This window comes from Orbicella franksi, chromosome 7 (genome assembly GCF_964199315.1).
Source record: "Orbicella franksi chromosome 7, jaOrbFran1.1, whole genome shotgun sequence".
NCBI classification, from domain to species: domain Eukaryota; kingdom Metazoa; phylum Cnidaria; class Anthozoa; order Scleractinia; family Merulinidae; genus Orbicella; species Orbicella franksi.
Window position 1 is genome coordinate 28710933 of NC_138151.1, and position 18063 is coordinate 28728995.

At 37.7% G+C, this 18063-nt stretch overlaps 1 protein-coding gene across 1 annotated transcript; it reads left to right on the top strand.

Moving 5' to 3' along the window:
• The first annotated feature begins 7635 nt into the window (after positions 1-7635).
• On the top strand, positions 7636-18011 carry LOC145491628 (coatomer subunit delta-like). Its single transcript, XM_081470838.1, has 12 exons — positions 7636-7767; positions 8148-8187; positions 8504-8727; positions 9437-9616; positions 10170-10378; positions 10784-10872; positions 11762-11834; positions 12186-12351; positions 13569-13716; positions 14816-14924; positions 16283-16487; positions 17139-18011. The coding sequence occupies exons 1-12, from the start codon at positions 7765-7767 to the stop codon at positions 17226-17228; spliced, it is 1536 nt and encodes a 511-aa protein (XP_081326964.1). The 5' UTR covers positions 7636-7764; the 3' UTR covers positions 17229-18011.
• The last annotated feature ends 52 nt before the right edge of the window (positions 18012-18063 follow it).

Here is an 18063-nt window from a genome sequence, read left to right on the forward strand (position 1 = left end):
CGCTCACCTTTTCTTATGAAGGGCAAGTATGACATATGCAGCTCTCCACGCCAACAAAGGTACACCATTCCCTGTTCACTCTAAGGCATCCCTGAAGCAGTAAAACAACAGATCTCTTGTCATTCGTGAGATAAATCTTTTCCTCTGAAGTGAAGGGAAATCACTAATTGACATGTTTTAGCTCTGATGATCGCTTGAAATGCGCCAAAACATGACACAATACAACTTCGTTATTTAAATACGGTGTAGATATCATTAATTATCAGCTGCCCCTATAGAGATAACAGGTGTCTTATTATGGGAACCTGTGCAATAACAAGATATGCACCGGGTGATAAAACCTCGTAACAAATGGGAAAGCAATATTTTGGAAACCGTGTTTGTTGATGATAAGACTTCACATAAGCTTTGTTTGAATCGAATTTATCTTTCCTCGCTCGCTTCGCTTGCCGTGGGGAGTTATATGGACGTTTCTGCGATGTTTTTCAACAACTCAGTACGACATGGATTCGCGCGATATTCGCATACCATGTGAATTAGACCTGATACGAAGTACACTTTTCCTGTTATGAAATACAGGCTCACGTATTAGCTATCGCAAACCAGATTTTAAAGAGGTCTTTGTAGCTTTCTGTAGGAAACTCCCTAAGACTCTACAACCAAAGTAAAATCTCGGACTAATATTTTCTGTGTCCATTGCTGTTTATAGCGTTATCAAAACTAAGAGGCGCATATCGGACCATGTTGTAGTACTGTTCCACGAGTCAACAACGATTTTTCATTCCCTTACCTATGTTTCAAGGCATTTAGCTCATACTATTTCAAGTCGAAATGCTGTTGTATCGTTCTCTTCACTCACTAATTGAAATCATCTAAAACAGCGCCATTGTTCAGCTAGTCTGACCAGCTTCCCATCCAGCCCTGGCAGCCCTTCAACGAACTATGTTCATGAATCCAGATGTTTGGTTTGTGTCTCTTCGCGGTTATTAAGACCACTTGAAAAATTAACAGAACACTCAGGCCAGCATCGACTCTTGGCGTCGAGGTCCGTAGCTTTTAATTTCCCGCGTGTTTTCTCTAACCGCTTGCTGGATACGCGCGCGTTGCAGTGTCTATGTTGCTGCTGGTACTTTTCTCGCGCGATGGTTAAATAACAGCTACGATGCGGCGAAGCCACGAAAATGTGCGGCGAAGTCCTCAGAAAAATAGGAGAAAAATGCGCCCAGCCCTTTTTCGTCGCTCGAGTATTTTGACTACAGTATTTTGTCATCGTCCCGGGCCAACGAAATTGCGTGTAGTCGCCGAGCACGCAGCCCACTTAAAAATTAATTTAAGCGCACTGAAGTCTTCATGACGATGTGATACAGGGCAAGAATATCTACTGTCACCTGTGTTTAGTCAAGAGATTAAATTTCTTTGAGATCCGTCTTATGTCAACCACAACAAGTACACTTATGTTCCTTTCAATAAGTTCAATTGGGACATTCCAAAGAACGTTTAAAAGGTAATTATGTAAGACCATTCAACAAAGCTTTTTCTTCTCGAGATTAATTTGGCTAAATTGGTCTGCCCTCAACAAAACAGTTTCCCCGCTGTTTTTGTAACACGGAACCTCACGCAACACACAAAATGGCCAAAGCTGGTGTAATTCATTGACAAATCAAAATGAACAAAAAATGCAAATCCACAAAATGCAGGAATCTACTAAATATCCGAGCGTATTACATCGCAACATCGCGTGGAAAGATGCACTGGATGTATGAAGTCAGACGACACTCATAGCTAATACTGACATATTCTGAGAAAAACCGAGAAGCAAGACTCTGTCTAACCAGATATCCTCGTCAATGTTACGAAGGAGGCAACTCTCCCGCCCCATATACCTCAGCTCCTGAATAGAGATTCTAGCTATAGCCGTTTGCCGTACCCAAATTGCTATTAGCCAATTAGAAGCCGTGTCTACTGTCCTGATATTTTGCGATATCAAGTTATTGACCTGATATGTCTTCCATATCATAGTGACTTGGCTGAATTTGGGTACGATTTGGTAATTACTTAACTGTACCTTTCTTTGGTTCGCTTCGGCGGCAAAACATGTTCGTCAAAATACGAACCACGGCTAAGCCAAACTCGCTTGATATACTACCGAAGCGTACCAAACAGGTACCAGTACTGAGGTACTAGGCCTTCTGTAGCCTTCTATACCGTCTAAAGGTGCTAGGAAGGGAAGGATAAAACGAAAGATCTAGAGTCCTCCCTGATCATTTATACTCACAATTATCTCTGTTCTGTTCCCCTCTTGCTAGAATTTAAAACTCCCGGCTTCATGAGGATACGTGTTCCGCTGCGTGAACACGTACTGAAACATTCGATCCTATTTTCCTTGAACAACTATGTATTTGTTTGTGTTGATGAAATTTAAATTGTTTTTTATGGGTTTTTGGACAAATAATAATTAGTAAAAAGACATAGTGAGAAAAAAAAGACTTGAAATTTCTGGCAAATTGGTCGTTCTTTATCTCCCGTGAAGAAAAAGACATTTTACCTGTTCAATTAAGCTGCTTGGCGTTTTCCTGAGATACAAAAAAAATATGTTAAAATCACCATTCCTAATAATTCGGCTTTATATTCCCTACAGGGCGAAAATTTTGTTTTGTTTTTTTAATGCCTCCCGGCTATTTTTCAAACTTGATTATTCTGTGAGGATTTTTAGGAAAAAAGACGGGGTAGCCAATGCTATAATAGTGAAAAAAAAAAAACAGAAGTGTTTTTGCAAATGTTTTCTCATCTTTACAACAGTTGCCAAAAAATCATAAAGATTTAAATAAACTGTCTATCAAAATGGGCGAGTGGAACCTGCAATTACCTGGCATGGCTGCTACTTAAAAATGAAAGGAAAAGATGAAAATAAAAAAGAGTTTGCTTGCATTCAATTACTATAGATAACATATAGATTAAACTCCATTACTGTCGCTATCGAACTCACGTCTGTTCGGCTATTTTCAATATTTATCCTTATTTTTACTGCGAAAATCGTGAGCTGTATTAGCAAGACAACTAGATTGAGATGTGACTTCTATGCTGATAATGATTTGCATTAGAAGAAACTGGAAGTTCGCTTTATTATCCGGATGAAATAGCGAGCCATCCAGTATGGCCTTGAAAGCGTTTTATACGCGTGTCAACTTAACAACAGTTTTCGACCATCTAATCCATCTTTCGATCTTTCCGTAAGATCTTGCTCGCGAATAAACGCGACATGAAATCTCGATGAATTAGAACCTACTCATAAAATTGCCGTCCCTTTTGTGTCATGGCCGTAACATCAGGCAACGTCGGTCACATCTCACAACTAGAACAACAAACTCACTTCGATCGAAATCGTGCGCTTTAACTCAACACTCCGCTCAATAACTTAGCACATAAATCTTCATTACTCGAAAACGGTTTGCGCGTACAAAAAGCGCCGTGGTACATCTTCAAAGTGTTAAAATATTCATCCGTTAACTGATTTCTAAATACTCTGTTTCAACTCATTCGCCTATTCCATTCAAACAAATGAATTTTCTCGACCAGGAGCTCACGATAAATTTTCAAAAATTTAAAACAGACTGCTTTTTCACTTACTTGATCGCTGATTATTTTTTAAGCGTGCCTCCCTAACGTCACAACGTTCGAAGTATTCGAAAACATTTGCGTAAATGACTGGTGGGTTGTTAAAATTATTTCCCCTGTTTGCTTGACTCCGAACAGTCATTTGCATACGAAATTGTGTGTGCATATAATTTTTAAGCAGCAAATTGACTGTTGTTTTCACTGTTACACCTATATTTACTGAGTCAACATCACTTCGGGCTAAACTTATGTTCATGTTTTTACACGGTACAACCGCTCACTTTAGAAGGATCGGAGCTAATACAACACCGTAAATACAAATCTGCCGTTAGTGATATAATTTTTTTTTGGAATAAAATTATTCATGCAATTTTTTCCGTTAAAAAAAATCTAAAATTCAAATCTGGGAAAAGATGTTTCCTGTACTTGACTTTTCTCGAACTTCACTTCCGGGCACTGTTACTGTTCGTAACCAATCTCCCCTCCTCACATTTTACTCTGGGGTGCAAGTACCCTAGGATTCAAGCTATTAAATCTTCATGGAATTTTCACTTGACGCTTTTGTACAGTGGCCCACAACTGTCACGGCAAAACAAAAAGTCACGGCACTACAAACTTAACTCGCGGCAAGATAATGTTATCTGACGGCAAAACAAAATCAACTCACGGCAGTACATCATTAATTCACGGCAAAAAGAAATTAACTCACGGCGAGCAGTGGGTTACTGTTACACGACATACCATTTGAAAAGCAAATAACAACCGCTGACCAACTCGTTTTCTTTGTTTTGCCGTGAATTAGGGGTATTCTGCCGTGAGTTAAATTCGTTTTGCCGTGAATTAATGTTTTTTTTGCCGTGAGTTAATTTCGTTTTGCCGTGAATTAATGGTGTACTGCCGTGAGTTAATTTTGTTTTGCCATCAGATAACATTATCTTGCCGTGAGTTAAGTTTGTAGTGCCTTGACTTTTTGTTTTGCCGTGACAGTTGCGGGCCACCGTACTTTTGACATAGCTGATCCAAACAGTTGAAGGTGTCTCAAAAAACCTGGAGAATGCGTTGCCCACCTCACCGCGAAAAATCATGAGCTCACCTCAGGAGTTTTCATGTTGCTTAGTAACATCGATGACTAACGAAAACTGCAGGCTCAGCAATATCCTCTAAATGGCGTGTAACCAAGCTCATTCCTGATTGGTCGAATTAGTTGACGCGGGTGTTTGATTGGTTCTAAAGTAGTGGATGAGTAGAAAGTGGTCTTAAAAGCGCTTTAAGGCAATTTAATGTATAAACTTATTATAAAGGAAAACAAATGTCTGTGACTTGAACAATTTGCACGATTGAAAACAACTCACATTGTCTGAAGAACTTTTAGCAGAACTTCTTCTAGTTTATCAGCTTCAGTGTATCGCGAGGCCTTTGTACTTTTTTCGCGTTCGTCGTAGTTCAGTACCTCGTGTTTAAGTGACTGATTTTCAGCGCGGCCAATAAACAGCTAATTATTTCCACTTCCAACCCGTGGAAATGGAACAAAGATAACAAATTTTCAACGGTAGAAATTTAGTCTCAGTACAATACATGCGGTCTGAGTGTTTTTATCATGATAATTGTCAAAAGAATTCTTGATCGTACGAAGAATAAATTGAAAATTTCCCAAATGGTTTGTTTGGGTTATATTGCCTTTCAAAGACCACCTTTTACTTCATTTTATTGTACAATGAGTTTGGAACCAATTCTGATGCAGATCGTTTCAATTTCTCTTTGTTAGATAGCTTTGAAAAAGAGCTATTATGAAGATAAGCCAAGTATATTTTTCTTATCTCATCTGAGATATATTTTACATGGTCTTGATTTACCCACTGAAATTTGTACCACAAATTTAGAGTCACTGTTAAAAACAAATCGGGGGTGATTGTTAAAACTTATGGCCAGGATTCCTGATCCGGAATTAAAATCACTTTGATCCAACACAGTAGATTTGATCACTAAGTTCGAAAAGAAAACCGAATTAATTAACCGTGAGAAATAAAGGTGTTTCGTTGCTTAAATCACCTATGTGTTTATCCTGAGTATTTTTTTAACCGTAATTAAAAGTTTTTTAGGTTCTACTCAAGGAAAATATAAATTTCGATTAAACTTGTTGTGTTTTGTTGTTATCTTGAATCGGAAAAACTGTGCTTCGACACGGGGAGCAATTCAATATATAGAGCGGAGAGCCTCCATAGTGTAACAGATTGAATATAAATATAGCATTGTTTCACTTTTTACGGGAATCAAAAGTTATTTAGTTATAAGCCTTCTGTCGTTTAATTTTAAAAATAGCTTTTTAGTCAAAGGACAGTTTTTTCATATTGGTCTTTTAGATATCCTGAAAGTGGAGTGCGACGGAGCTAAAATACAATACATTGTGAAGGCACAACGAAAGCGATAAACAGCACCGGTTAAAAATTTAGCCGGCTGTGTTAGTATACTTGAGAATGGGGTATTTGCTTTTCCGTTACTTCAGTAAGTGAAGTTAATCAACTCGCTATTGAGGAATTAATAGATTTACTCACCTTATTCTACGGAGCTAGCCACGACGAAATACTATTAATCAGGAGTGTTTCGAGTCGGACTGTACGGAAGTCTTACGAGAATTTATGCAGAAGATAATTATCCCCAAAACAACAAAGCGTCAACGACGCATAAATTATTTACGACGCGGCCGATCCTGGTGGAATTTCTTTTATAAACAGCGTGTACGGTAAAGTTTTATGCTTGTTAACGTAACATTCTCCATTTCGGGAAGACGAAATTTGTTTGTGCAAGATCCTATGGACATTTGGTTTAGTTTCGTGTATTTCACTCGGCTTTCCTATATCCTAGTATTTTAAATGGTGTCAGAAAACGATTGGAAAAATAATTATTTGCAGTATTTTGCGATTAACTACATTCGAAACTAAGGCCAGAAATATAATTCGCCAAAAACCGCAAATTGTTTCAGTTTCTATTCTCAGGTTATTGTGATTTATGTGATGAGCTTGCCAGTAATTACCCTCACTAATTTATTTTCATTCTTTACTGAGCGTGGGTTTCGTATTTTGTGAAAAAGTGATTACAAGCTGTTAGAAAAGATTTTGAAGATTATCAGAGTCTAAAGTTGGGCTGGAGTAATTATATCAAATTTAGGAGCTTACTTCCGGGAGACAGCTGTCGGAGAAACAGATTCTACCAAGACCTCTTTTGACAGTACTGACAGGCAGTCAAAATGCAGAGTTTTTCTCATTTTTCAGTTTCAAATGTTGGCCGTTCATCAGTTTTCAACAAGGCCTGTGAGTTTGACTGTTCGAGAACTAACGTAAATTTCCGCTTTAATTAAGCCCCCCACAACCTATAAACTCCCCCCCCCCCGATTATAAGCCCATCTACCAGTAAACCAAAAACTACATCCTGTTATGAGTCCCCCCGGATGTAAGTCCCGTTCTAGCTTTCCTAATTCTGAATTTGTTCTATTATGTTTTAAAGGTTTTTACCAGTGAATGAAAAACCTATTTTTACCGGATAGTTGCACAAATTCTCGCGCGCTCATAACACTGTCAAAGTAGTCTGCGGATCCACTTGGCTATCGCCTCGTGGATCCACAGCTACTTTGACAATGTTATGACGAAATTCATGATCATTAACGAGACAGACGCATGAACAACGGACGTCCATTTTAATTCGACCAACCAAGAGAAAATGAGAAAATGAGGTCCCTCAGTTTCTCTTGGACCAACTTAAGCAGCTATAGCTCGCTTCGAAACGGTTTTCTATTCCGATTCTAAGCCCCTCGGTTTATAAGCCCATCAAAAAGCCCTTACGAAAAAATTCCAGGGCTTTAAGCGGCAGTCTACGGTATTTGTAGGGTAATGTTCGGGTCCTCTCCGGGGTTCTTAAAAATTTTGTTCCAGTCTGTCGCATTGAATCAAATCGGTGATTCTAGAAACTGGAACCTGGGTACTAACATTTCGGAGAGGATTTCGTACATGCGCAGTATCATTTTTCCCCAGAATTCTTTGTGGCTATCCTCCACGAATCTTTTGAGGACGTGGCGACAGAAGAAGGCTCCAAAATAGCGATAGTTTTGGCCTCTAAGAGGCCTGATTTACTGTAAAATAGGAATTGATAATCAAAATGGTAAGTTCATTTATCGTTCCCTACGTCTATGTACTTTTTACGCCCGAAAATCGAGTTATTGCATTGTTTAGTAACGGAACATTGAACTCATATGATGCCATGGGAAGACATTTTACACACATGTCAGACAATTAAAGATGTTTCATGGACGCTCTTTTCCCGAATGGGACAATTATTTTTCTCTTTGCAAGCAAACATTCTTGGGATATTGTTAGTTTCTCGTTGAACCACTAAAAAGATAAGTGAAAATGATGAATCACCATTCAAATAAAAGTTTAATAATTATGAGCTTAAGTTAAAGATCATTGCTTCGGCGCAGGCTAATTTTGTCGCGGAAACAAGTGATCAGATTATTTTACTTTTAACGATTTTGTTTGCAGGTTCTTCTCGCTGCAGCAATATGCACCAAAACAGGGAAAGGTATGCGGGCCTTTTCTATTTGTATATTTCGTGTTATAGATGTGCTTTGTTGGGGGTTATTTGCTTTGATTAAAACTTGTACACTTATTGGCTTTGCCTGAATGACAGTATTTCTAGGAAAATTTTGCTCAACTATTATACTGTTTATATACGGAGAGCAGTGATATATATGTGAACAATATTACAATACATGTATATGAGGTTTAAGTTCACATACATGTAATTTATATACACATGTATACTCTTTATGCACTCATAATAGTATCACTGGCAATTACATAAAATCGTAAACTTTATTTGGCATCCTACTCCACAGCTATTGTGTCACGTCAGTTTGTAGAAATGACACGATCACGTGTGGAGGGTCTTCTCGCTGCATTTCCAAAACTGATGAATACCGGAAAACAGCACACGTTTGTTGAAACGGAAAGTGTCAGATATGTGTACCAGCCACTTGAGAAACTCTACATGCTTCTCATCACCACTAAAGCCAGCAACATTTTAGAAGATCTAGAGACTTTGAGATTATTTTCTCGTGTGGTAAGAAGCAGTGCATTATTGTTATATCTCATTAATGTAGTAGCTACTGTAATGAACCAATGGTATTGACCCATGTGGCTTTCAGGTCCTGTCCACACTATGCCGGAGACATCTGAAGACACAGCTTTATTTCGACGGTTAGGCTAACCATCCATATTAATATCTCATGAAAACAGAGCTTTTCGAAAACTGGAGGAATTTGAAAACGCTGGCTTTGTATTTTAGTGTAGATGGAAAACATTTTGAAAACAGAGTTTTTCGAAAACAATGATGTTACGATGATCATGTGATTTCCCTATGTGAGTTTTCCTCAAACACAGGTCCAAAATGATCAGTGATTATTGCATTTTCAAATTTCTCTGGCATAGTGTGGACAGAAAACATTTAATGCGTTTTCAGATTTTGTATTTAGCAGTTTAGTATTTTCAAGGGGTTGTGATTTGGTTAGCGCAAAAATGCACTAAAAATTTGTAAGCAGGCACATCACCAGTATTTAAAATGTTTGCTTACACATATTACTTAGTTTTGCAAAATGGAAAAATTGTCATCTGTAACAATAGTTATGATTAAATTAGACACCAAATAGAATTGAAGTTTTTAAAATTAATTTGTTGTATTTAAAAGCTGAATGTTGTTGTTAAGTGATATCTTTATCAGTTGTAAGATTTTGTTTAACAAGTTAGTAACCTGTCGTCATTCCTGTTTTCAGATTCCAGAATACTGCAAAGTTATGGAAGAATCTGAGATAGTAGAGAATGCGTTCTCACTTATCTTCGCTTTTGACGAGATTGTTGCTCTTGGCTATCGCGAAAATGTAAATCTTGCACAAATCCGAACATTTACTGAGATGGACAGTCATGAGGAGAAGGTGTTCCGTGCTGTGAGAGAGGCAAGTTTCAATTTAACTTGATGCGTGGGAGAGTAAGATTAGCCATGACAGGCCTTTTCTGAGTTGCCGTTTGCCTCTGTGTCAGAACAAGTCTTGGTGCAAACCATTCGTGTGAAAATGAGTTTCACCTGCAAGTTCATTTTCATGTAAATAAATCTAATTTTCTTATGAAAGGTTTTGCACAAAGACTTGTTTTGAAACAGAGGTACAAGGAAAGTTGAAAATGGCCTGTTATGATATCTCTCATCTACTACACTGGCTGTGATTGGTCAGTTTAGTGGGCTATATTCTACTGTACCACTCTCTAAAATTTGAAGTCGTCTTTCCTGCGAATAAGTCTTATGACTTATTAGCGAGTGTTCTTGACTTGACATTAACCTGTAATCTAGTCTGTAACATCAGCGTATACAGCTGTACATTGTTTTTGTAACTTACTTTACAGCTGAGACCAAGTTTATCTTGTCAGCGATTTCTCAGAGTGCAGTCTTTACACTTAAGATATATTTTAAGCACAACTCCTTACACTTTCTTTACAATCTAAACATTATTTTAGAACCAAATGCGTGAAGCCAAAGAAGAGATGAAAAAGAAGGCAAAAGAGTTACAGGCTGCCAGAACAGCTGCCACAAAAGGCAAAGGTTTCAAAGGAAATATGGCAGGATTTGGAGGTTTTGGCGGTGGAGGTCGTGATTCAGCTGTCCCTGTGGTTAATGATGTTACCGTCGTTGATCCTACACCTCCAAAACCATCTTATCCCACAAGGTAATTTACTCGACAGTCCTCTTAGATTGTCAGGCATTTGTTTGAAGACCCGCAATTAGCTGGAAGAATTAAAAAGTGAAAACAACATTTTATGAATTGGGCTAGGCATCTTTAACCCTGATTCAGAGGCCATTAGGATATTGACTGTCGAAGTCTACTTTGTAATCCATGTTTATCACGACCATATCTTGTGATTGTGTAATGGTGTCAAACAGGTGATCACAAACTGAGATACATCTTTAGAAACATACAGTCAAATGCTGCTTCCAATGCTGCTAAGATTTTTTGGCAATCCGATCTGTTGCTTTTCTTTTCTGGATTTTCGTTGGCTTCTGTCTAACTTCATCAGAGTCAGATTCTCGCAGCCAGTATAATCAGTAAGCTGATTGCTTTATTTTGATCCAGAACTGCTGGCACTGGAAAGGCAATGAAGTTAGGAAGTAAATCAAAGGATGTTGACAGCTTTGTGGACAAGTTGAGATCAGAGGGTACAGGTGAGAATAGTAAACAATTTAATCACCAAACATTCAGTGCATGTCCCATAAAACCTCATTTTTACTGAGAAATGTGTTTGATGCAGTAAATCATCATTGCATCAGTCAGCACATGTCCACTCACAGTCCAGTCAACATTTTTAAAATTTAGTCAGATTTTGTCGTAAAGTTACTTCCCACGTTCAGGGGTGTCTTTCAGGGAAAAATTCATACATGTTCCGGTTTCAATAAAAACCCTAACAAACTATATATCAGAAGAAGGCTTCATAAATTTAGTTTATGAGAAAAATATGATTCAAGTGAGTTTTTCTTTTACAGTGCGTTTACTGAAATCGAGGCCACCCAGACAATGAAAACCAATCAGATGGCACAACTGAAACAATAGATTCAAACATTTTCAAATCCAGCCAGCAAATGTACCTACAGTATAAGCACAATAACAAATAGATCACATGATTTATTGACTTTATTTCAAAATGCATTTTTTTCTAAATAACTTGACCGTTTTTTGAGATTTGTACATGTAACTTTTACTTTTGTAAACATTAGGTAAAATGATTGACTTCAATTTTGTCAAATAAAAGGAAAATTTTTTTTTTCGGCGGGGGGGGGGGGGGGGGGGGCTCTTGAACGTGGGAAGTAACCTTAAATTTAATACTATAATTTCCACTTCGTTTCTAAAAGTGGCTCCCAAATGATGGTTTCAAAACAGCAACCTCTTCCTTCAAAGTCAAACTCTAGAAACACTGTCTAGGTAGATTAGTTGAGGCAGATTAGTCCTTATAAAGGGCACGTTCATGTATATTGTAAAGTGTTTGTTCTGTTTGAATGAAAGAGGAACTACCGTAACTCAGTTGGATCAGTTGGATCAATACTCTTGTTCTTTCAGATGTAGTAAGTTCCAAGACAAAATTAACTTCAACTGCAAAGACGACAACAACACCATCAGTCCAAATGGGAAGGTAAGATAGATTTGTCTTGAACATGTGTCTTGTTAAGCCCTGGCCAAACGGACTTGCAAGTAGAGGCAAGTTGAAAACTTGGGTCTACTTGCGAGCCCACTTGGCCAGGGCCGAGAGCACATTAACGCTGGAAAATGTCACATGATTGTGCAGACAGACAGACAACCTTTATTTTTACACAATTAAAATTTAAAGTTTAGTAGCTTATAGAGTCGTGCAAAAAATGCTGTAATAAAGCTGAAATTAAATTAGACTTCATACCAAGTTATAAAATTTAATTAAACCAAACAAATTAAATTAGATTAAACAAAGGCAAAGATATGTGCGTATTGATTTATTTTCTAATTCCAGCGTCCACATAAAGGTTGACGAGAAGATAACATTGACTGCAGGAAGAGATGGTGGTCTGCAGAACATGGAAATCAGAGGTCTTGTACTTCTGAGAGTGGCAGATGCTCAGTTTGGAAAAATACGGCTTAGCTTGGAAAACAATGACGACAAAGGATTCCAAATGCAGGTAACTTTCATGCTTTAAATAGTATTTGCATTGATCCAACGGTCAGTTTCAGGTGTTTTATGGCAGTGTGCGAAAAATGTGTGTAACTTGCACACGCGTGAAAACTTTGGCGGGATGCACAATCATGAAGTCACTCATGTACATTGTTTTGCAAGAAATAAAACTCAAAAATATAAAAGAAAATGCAAAACAGAACTTTTTAAGTGAAGCTTATGTGTACTGTTCATTTCTAAAAAGGAAAACAAAGGTTTAAGTAAGACACTTGAGTCTGTTGTTCACATGAGGCAAAGAAACTTCTCTGTATCATTGCAAATACAGCGGTTTTAAGTCTCCATCTTTCGCAAGTTATCCTCTTTCACTTGTAAAGCCACTAATCAGGGCCAAGATCTCAAAAACCCTCGCATGAAAATGTTGAAATTACATGTACAGTAAATAAATAGCTTACCAATAAAATATGGGAACTCTTGAAATATGTGCAAGAGTCTTAAAAGGTTTGTAATAGGAAGTCCAATGATGTTTCCCTTCCAAAGCCCGATGTTAACAGTCTTGTTAGTTCTGAATCTTGTAAAGCTGGGTCAGAGTGTTCTTCTAAGAGTTTGAATTCTTTGACATTTCAAATCCCCTGTGTTTTTCTAGGCTCCAAGCATAGTCAATCAAACTGAAAATCAGTCACCAATCAAACCCCAATCAAAGTCAGTCGAACCCAATCCATGGATTGAGTTTGATTGAATTTGGCAATCAAATGAAATGGAACACAGGCAGAAATAATTGGATAATTGAACCCAATCAAACATTTGTTTTCCGAACTCTTGATTTTTGTATAACTGGTTCTGAAAATTAATAACAAGTTTTTGGAAGCTTGAGTTACTTTTAATAGTATAACATGTTTTACGTGTAAATTCCTGTTTTTCAGACTACATAACATGACTGTTTGTTCAAACAAATTTATTCACTGAACACAATATCAAACACAATCCATTGGATTGGATTGAATTGTGTTCGATTGAGTTTGATTGCAGAAGTCAATAAAACACAATCTGATGGACTGGGTTCGATTTGTTCTCACACAAAGTTTGGTGTTTGATTTCGTGTTCAATGCTGAACTCAATCAAACTGAATTCACGGAATGAGTTTGATTGAGTTTGATTTTTGAACATTTGATTGACTTCATGTATGCTGGGTAGGGTGTAACTTTTTATTTGAATTGTTGCTTTCAGACACATCCAAACATAGACAAGAAGTTATTCAGTCAAGAATCCATAATAGGTCTCAAGCAACCAAACAAACCGTTTCCTCTTAATTCCGAAATTGGTGTGTTGAAGTGGAGACTACAGAGTACAGACGAAGCACTAATGCCGTTATCAAGTAAGATGACGATAATATTATATATTAGAAAACAGTCCTAAGAAAATATGTGCGCTGATTGATTCGATAGAAACACAGAACTAGCACGAGCTGTTGACGTAATGATGACGCGAGCAAAGAGAATTTACATTGTGATAATCAAAGTTAACAAGATGTTTTCCTTTTTTTGTTGTGGTGTTTTCTAACAGAAGTAGAAAACATGTTCTCTGTGTTTCTATTAAGTTATAGAAACACTCGTGAAAGTTTGGGAGAACTCGAAAAAGCTGTGGAAACACTTGCCTGCAACTCATGTTCCCACAGCACTTCTCGTTCTCCCAAACTTCCACTCGTGTTTCTATAACTTGATAGAAACACGGTACATGTTTTCTATTTCTTAAGAATTACTATTGTTTAGAGGGTAAAGCCATGTGAACCTGTAAGTTGTTTGCTGGTTTTCATTTTTACTTTGTTATTTTATTTTCTTGGTGCACCTGTAAACTAGCTGATGTGTCTTGTAGGTCTTTGCGATGCATGGTTACCATTGATAGCTAAGTGTGCGACCAAGTAAAATAAACTATGTCTGTCTATGTTTATGTCTATGTAGGCCTATTGGAGGCGTAGCCAGGATTTTTCAGAGGGAGAGTCACACTGTGTCAAAGTGAGGGTACTCGGCAGATTGTCATGTCGTTTTCGTCACCTGTTGTAGGTTGTTCGCTAAAAAAAAAAGGCTTACAAAAGGGAAGTTCACAGGCACCCCAGGACCCTGCCCCCCCCCCCCCCCCCCTGGCTACACCCCTGGGCCTATTCAAATTAAATTAGAATTTGAAAAGTTGATTTTAAAATAAGAAGGACAACCAAGGTACCTGGTAGCATGCTGAGAACAAGGAAAATGCAGAACTTGCATTCAGTGTTTCCACCAGACTGTGCCATTACAGGAATCCCACATTGCAATCAGAGATGGCCCCAGAAAAATGAAAAAAGGGCTAGATTGGCCCTTTCCTTTTACAAGGCTGCAGGCTTAACACAGGCATAGTATTTTAAAAGTCATCAGATAACTGCGGTAATGATTCATGTTAACACAGTGACAATGTTGATATTGTTTGTTTCTCTTCTCCCTCAGTCAACTGCTGGCCTTCAGAAAATGACGGACAATGTGATGTCAACATAGAATATGAACTCCTCCAAGAAAATCTGGAGCTAAATGACGTTGTCATTTCAATCCCTGTCCCGTGAGTAGTTTACGTGCAATAACCATGATATACTGTAATGCATATGTACACAGCCGTGATAACCAGGTGTTGATACGGTTACTCACTACTCTTGCCCTCGAACAGTAGGCAACATGCCCCAATGCCACAAGCCTTGAAAAACATTATACATGTAGGTTATTTGTGTATATAACAAGGGCCTCCAGCAGTTTTTGGGAACAAGGGAATGCAATGTAATTCAGTATGATTGTTGATTTCAAGGGAACATAATATTATGATATTCTTTTGATAAATATGGGGGAACAAGGGATGTCTCTTCTGTTGATGGGAACTCTGTAACAATGTTTGGGAATGGCAAGTTACTAAGAGGGAAGTACTTTGTGAATAGAGTAAGTCAAATTTTAAGGAATCAAGGGAACATGTAATTGTGTCCCCTCTCTGGGAACCCTACATAATGGACGAAAAGTGCCATCAGTAGCTTATTGTGACTGCTAAGGTTGTATACAGTAAAACATGTGCCCTCAGTAATAAGGCAAGTCAGTACAATCATTGCTTGATTTGTAAAAGTATGAGGAATATTAACAGAGTCCTTACTTTGGCCACTGATGAACGTGAGGTGGCTAATCATTTCAACTCAGACATTCTTTAAGATTAACTTTTAAGATACCTTGTATACATTGTATTTTTTAAATAAAGATTAAGAAGGTTTCCCTCCTCCATCAAAGCAAAGAAAAAAGACACCACTATTTGAACAATTTGTTCTTAAAACACATACGAAGCAAAGAAGCAAATATGCTAGTTTTAAAAACGTTTAATTTCCATGGGGCAACTATTCCAAGACAAACGCTCTGTTGTCTTTTCTTCCACGTTCCAGTTCAAAAATCATATTGAGTTATTTTCACCTTTTTTCTATGAAAGGTGTGAAAGCCAAGTGTAAAATCTGAAAAAAAAACATACAAAAACCCACTAAATGCAGATCAATCAATTTTTCAATTTCCTTTTTCTATAAGCTTGCTTGTTATTAGCAAAATTTTCATGACAGTCACTATGGGCTGATAGTGTCTCTCCACCAATGAACCCTATCCCATTACTGTGATCAATTTAAACCAATAAGAATTAGAGAAAATCTAGTGGTGAACCATAATGATGCATAACTATTGTATTGCTATCGTCGTGTAGCTGAAGGAGTTTTAAATTGCAACATAAAGTTGTCACAAAAAAAGTTCTTGAAGTGAGGTACATGTAGTTGTATAGAATATAGCTGGCAGTTTTGAACATTGTTGTCACATAGGAACAATAACAACAAAATGCGATGTATAGGCTGTGACATTTCTGGTCCTACATGTAATCTAAATGCTGCCATTGTGTGTTGATTGCAGACATGGTGTTGGTGGACCAGTTGTAGGAGAAGTTGATGGCGAGTACCACTATGATCACAAGCATTCCTTACTTGAGTGGCAGCTGCCAGTAATCGACACATCAAACAAAAGTGGTAGCATGGAATTTAGCATTGCTGGACACCCTGGTGATTTCTTTCCAGTTTCAGTGACCTTCTCATCAAGAAAATCATACTGTGACCTTAAGGTAATTTTAACAGAACCTCTTTGTACTATGTAATAGATAACATTTACAGTCTTGACTGCCATGGAAAATTAAATTTTCAGCCTTGCTGCAGTTGACGTTCATGCAGCTATGAGCAACAATATGTAAAATACTCCCTGCTGTTCTCCTGTTGTTCTTATGGGCAGTGTCCTTGTACAGGAGTTGTTCCTTTAAATTGGGATGTGTTCTCTGATAGGAATGTCTTCTTTGTGGGAGGTTTCCCCTTCCAGGGGAAGTTCCTTATGGGAGGGAGGCTTTTAGGAAGATGGACATACATGAATATATTAAAATATATATTTTTTGGATTGTTGACTTGCTGGCCTTAAAGTTTAGACACCTTCTTTTTGGATCCTGATTAAAAGCCTTAAGAAAGTAGGGGTTTTAATAACCCTTTCAGTTCCATTGTGACTAAACGATTTTGCAAGCTGGTGGTCTTTGCTCTTAAAGTCAGAGGAGTGTTCATCTGCAAACATGAACATCAATGGGTGGTATGGACGAAAAAACAGACTCCTTGCAGTCTACACGGGAAACTGCTGTCAGGTTGAGAAAGTGAAGGGTTTTGGTTATGACTTCTTTCAAATAGTTGTTGTGATCCTGTGCTAACAAATGTGAACATTTTTCATTTATTTTCAGATTACAGAGGTCACTTCAGTCGATGAAGAGAAGCCTGTCAAGTTTTCACAAGAAGTTGGGTTTTCAGTGGAAAAATACGAGATAGTGTAAAGCCTTGCAATGACTCTGCCTTAAATGCTGTAACTTATACCTCCTGTTTGGTGTCTTACAATGCCAGTGACAATCCGCACCAAAGGAATAATCTTAAATGCTAACAGACTTGGAGAGAAATGTCATATGCTGTCACTATTTCAAGTGGCTGAAATTAGTGCATGGAGGACTTTACAGGGGAAGGGATGGTAGATGAATATCTGAAATACGTGCGTAGTTGTTCGTATGTTAGATTATTCATTTCTAAGGGAAAGTGACAAGTTGATGAGAATCTTGTGTTTCGCAGAAAAACATCCCCACTTTCCAAATTTTCACTCGAATGATTGTTTGTAAAATAAATGGAAGATCTCCTCTTAGTTAAAATTATTTTAGTCTCCTCCCCAACTTTTTTCAGAGACTTGTGACATTATTATTATTCCCGTACTCCAAAACAAGCTGACACACAGGAAAGACCAACTGAGGCTGTGGGTGTAAATTAGAGTTTGTACTTTATTGAATCAAATAGTCAGAAACCAACAACTTTTCAGACAATTTTTTGATTAGAGAAGTTAAGTTGCAAAGCAACTTCACATTCCTTAGAGCCATCTCTTGTCATACCTATATTGCCCTCAAACATCACACAGTCATTCTAAGAGCACAAGAAATGTATGAGATTTAATTCTAAAATGACTCTATCTCAGTGTAAGTGAATGTTGTAGTTAGTCTTGCCATGCCTGTTGCGTGGTATTTTTATTGGGGAAGCAGGAAATTGACATCAATAATAAAGAGAGTATTAACATTGTACCTGTTGTTGATGTGTCTTATGTGTGTTTAAAGTGCCTATGAAGTAAAAAAT

Coding starts and splice junctions, on each gene's coding strand:
- LOC145491628 (XM_081470838.1), top strand. Junction 8,188..8,503: donor ATGCACCAAAACAGGGAAAG/GTATGCGGGCCT, acceptor CCTACTCCACAG/CTATTGTGTCACGTCAGTTT. Junction 12,352..13,568: donor ACAAAGGATTCCAAATGCAG/GTAACTTTCATG, acceptor TGTTGCTTTCAG/ACACATCCAAACATAGACAA.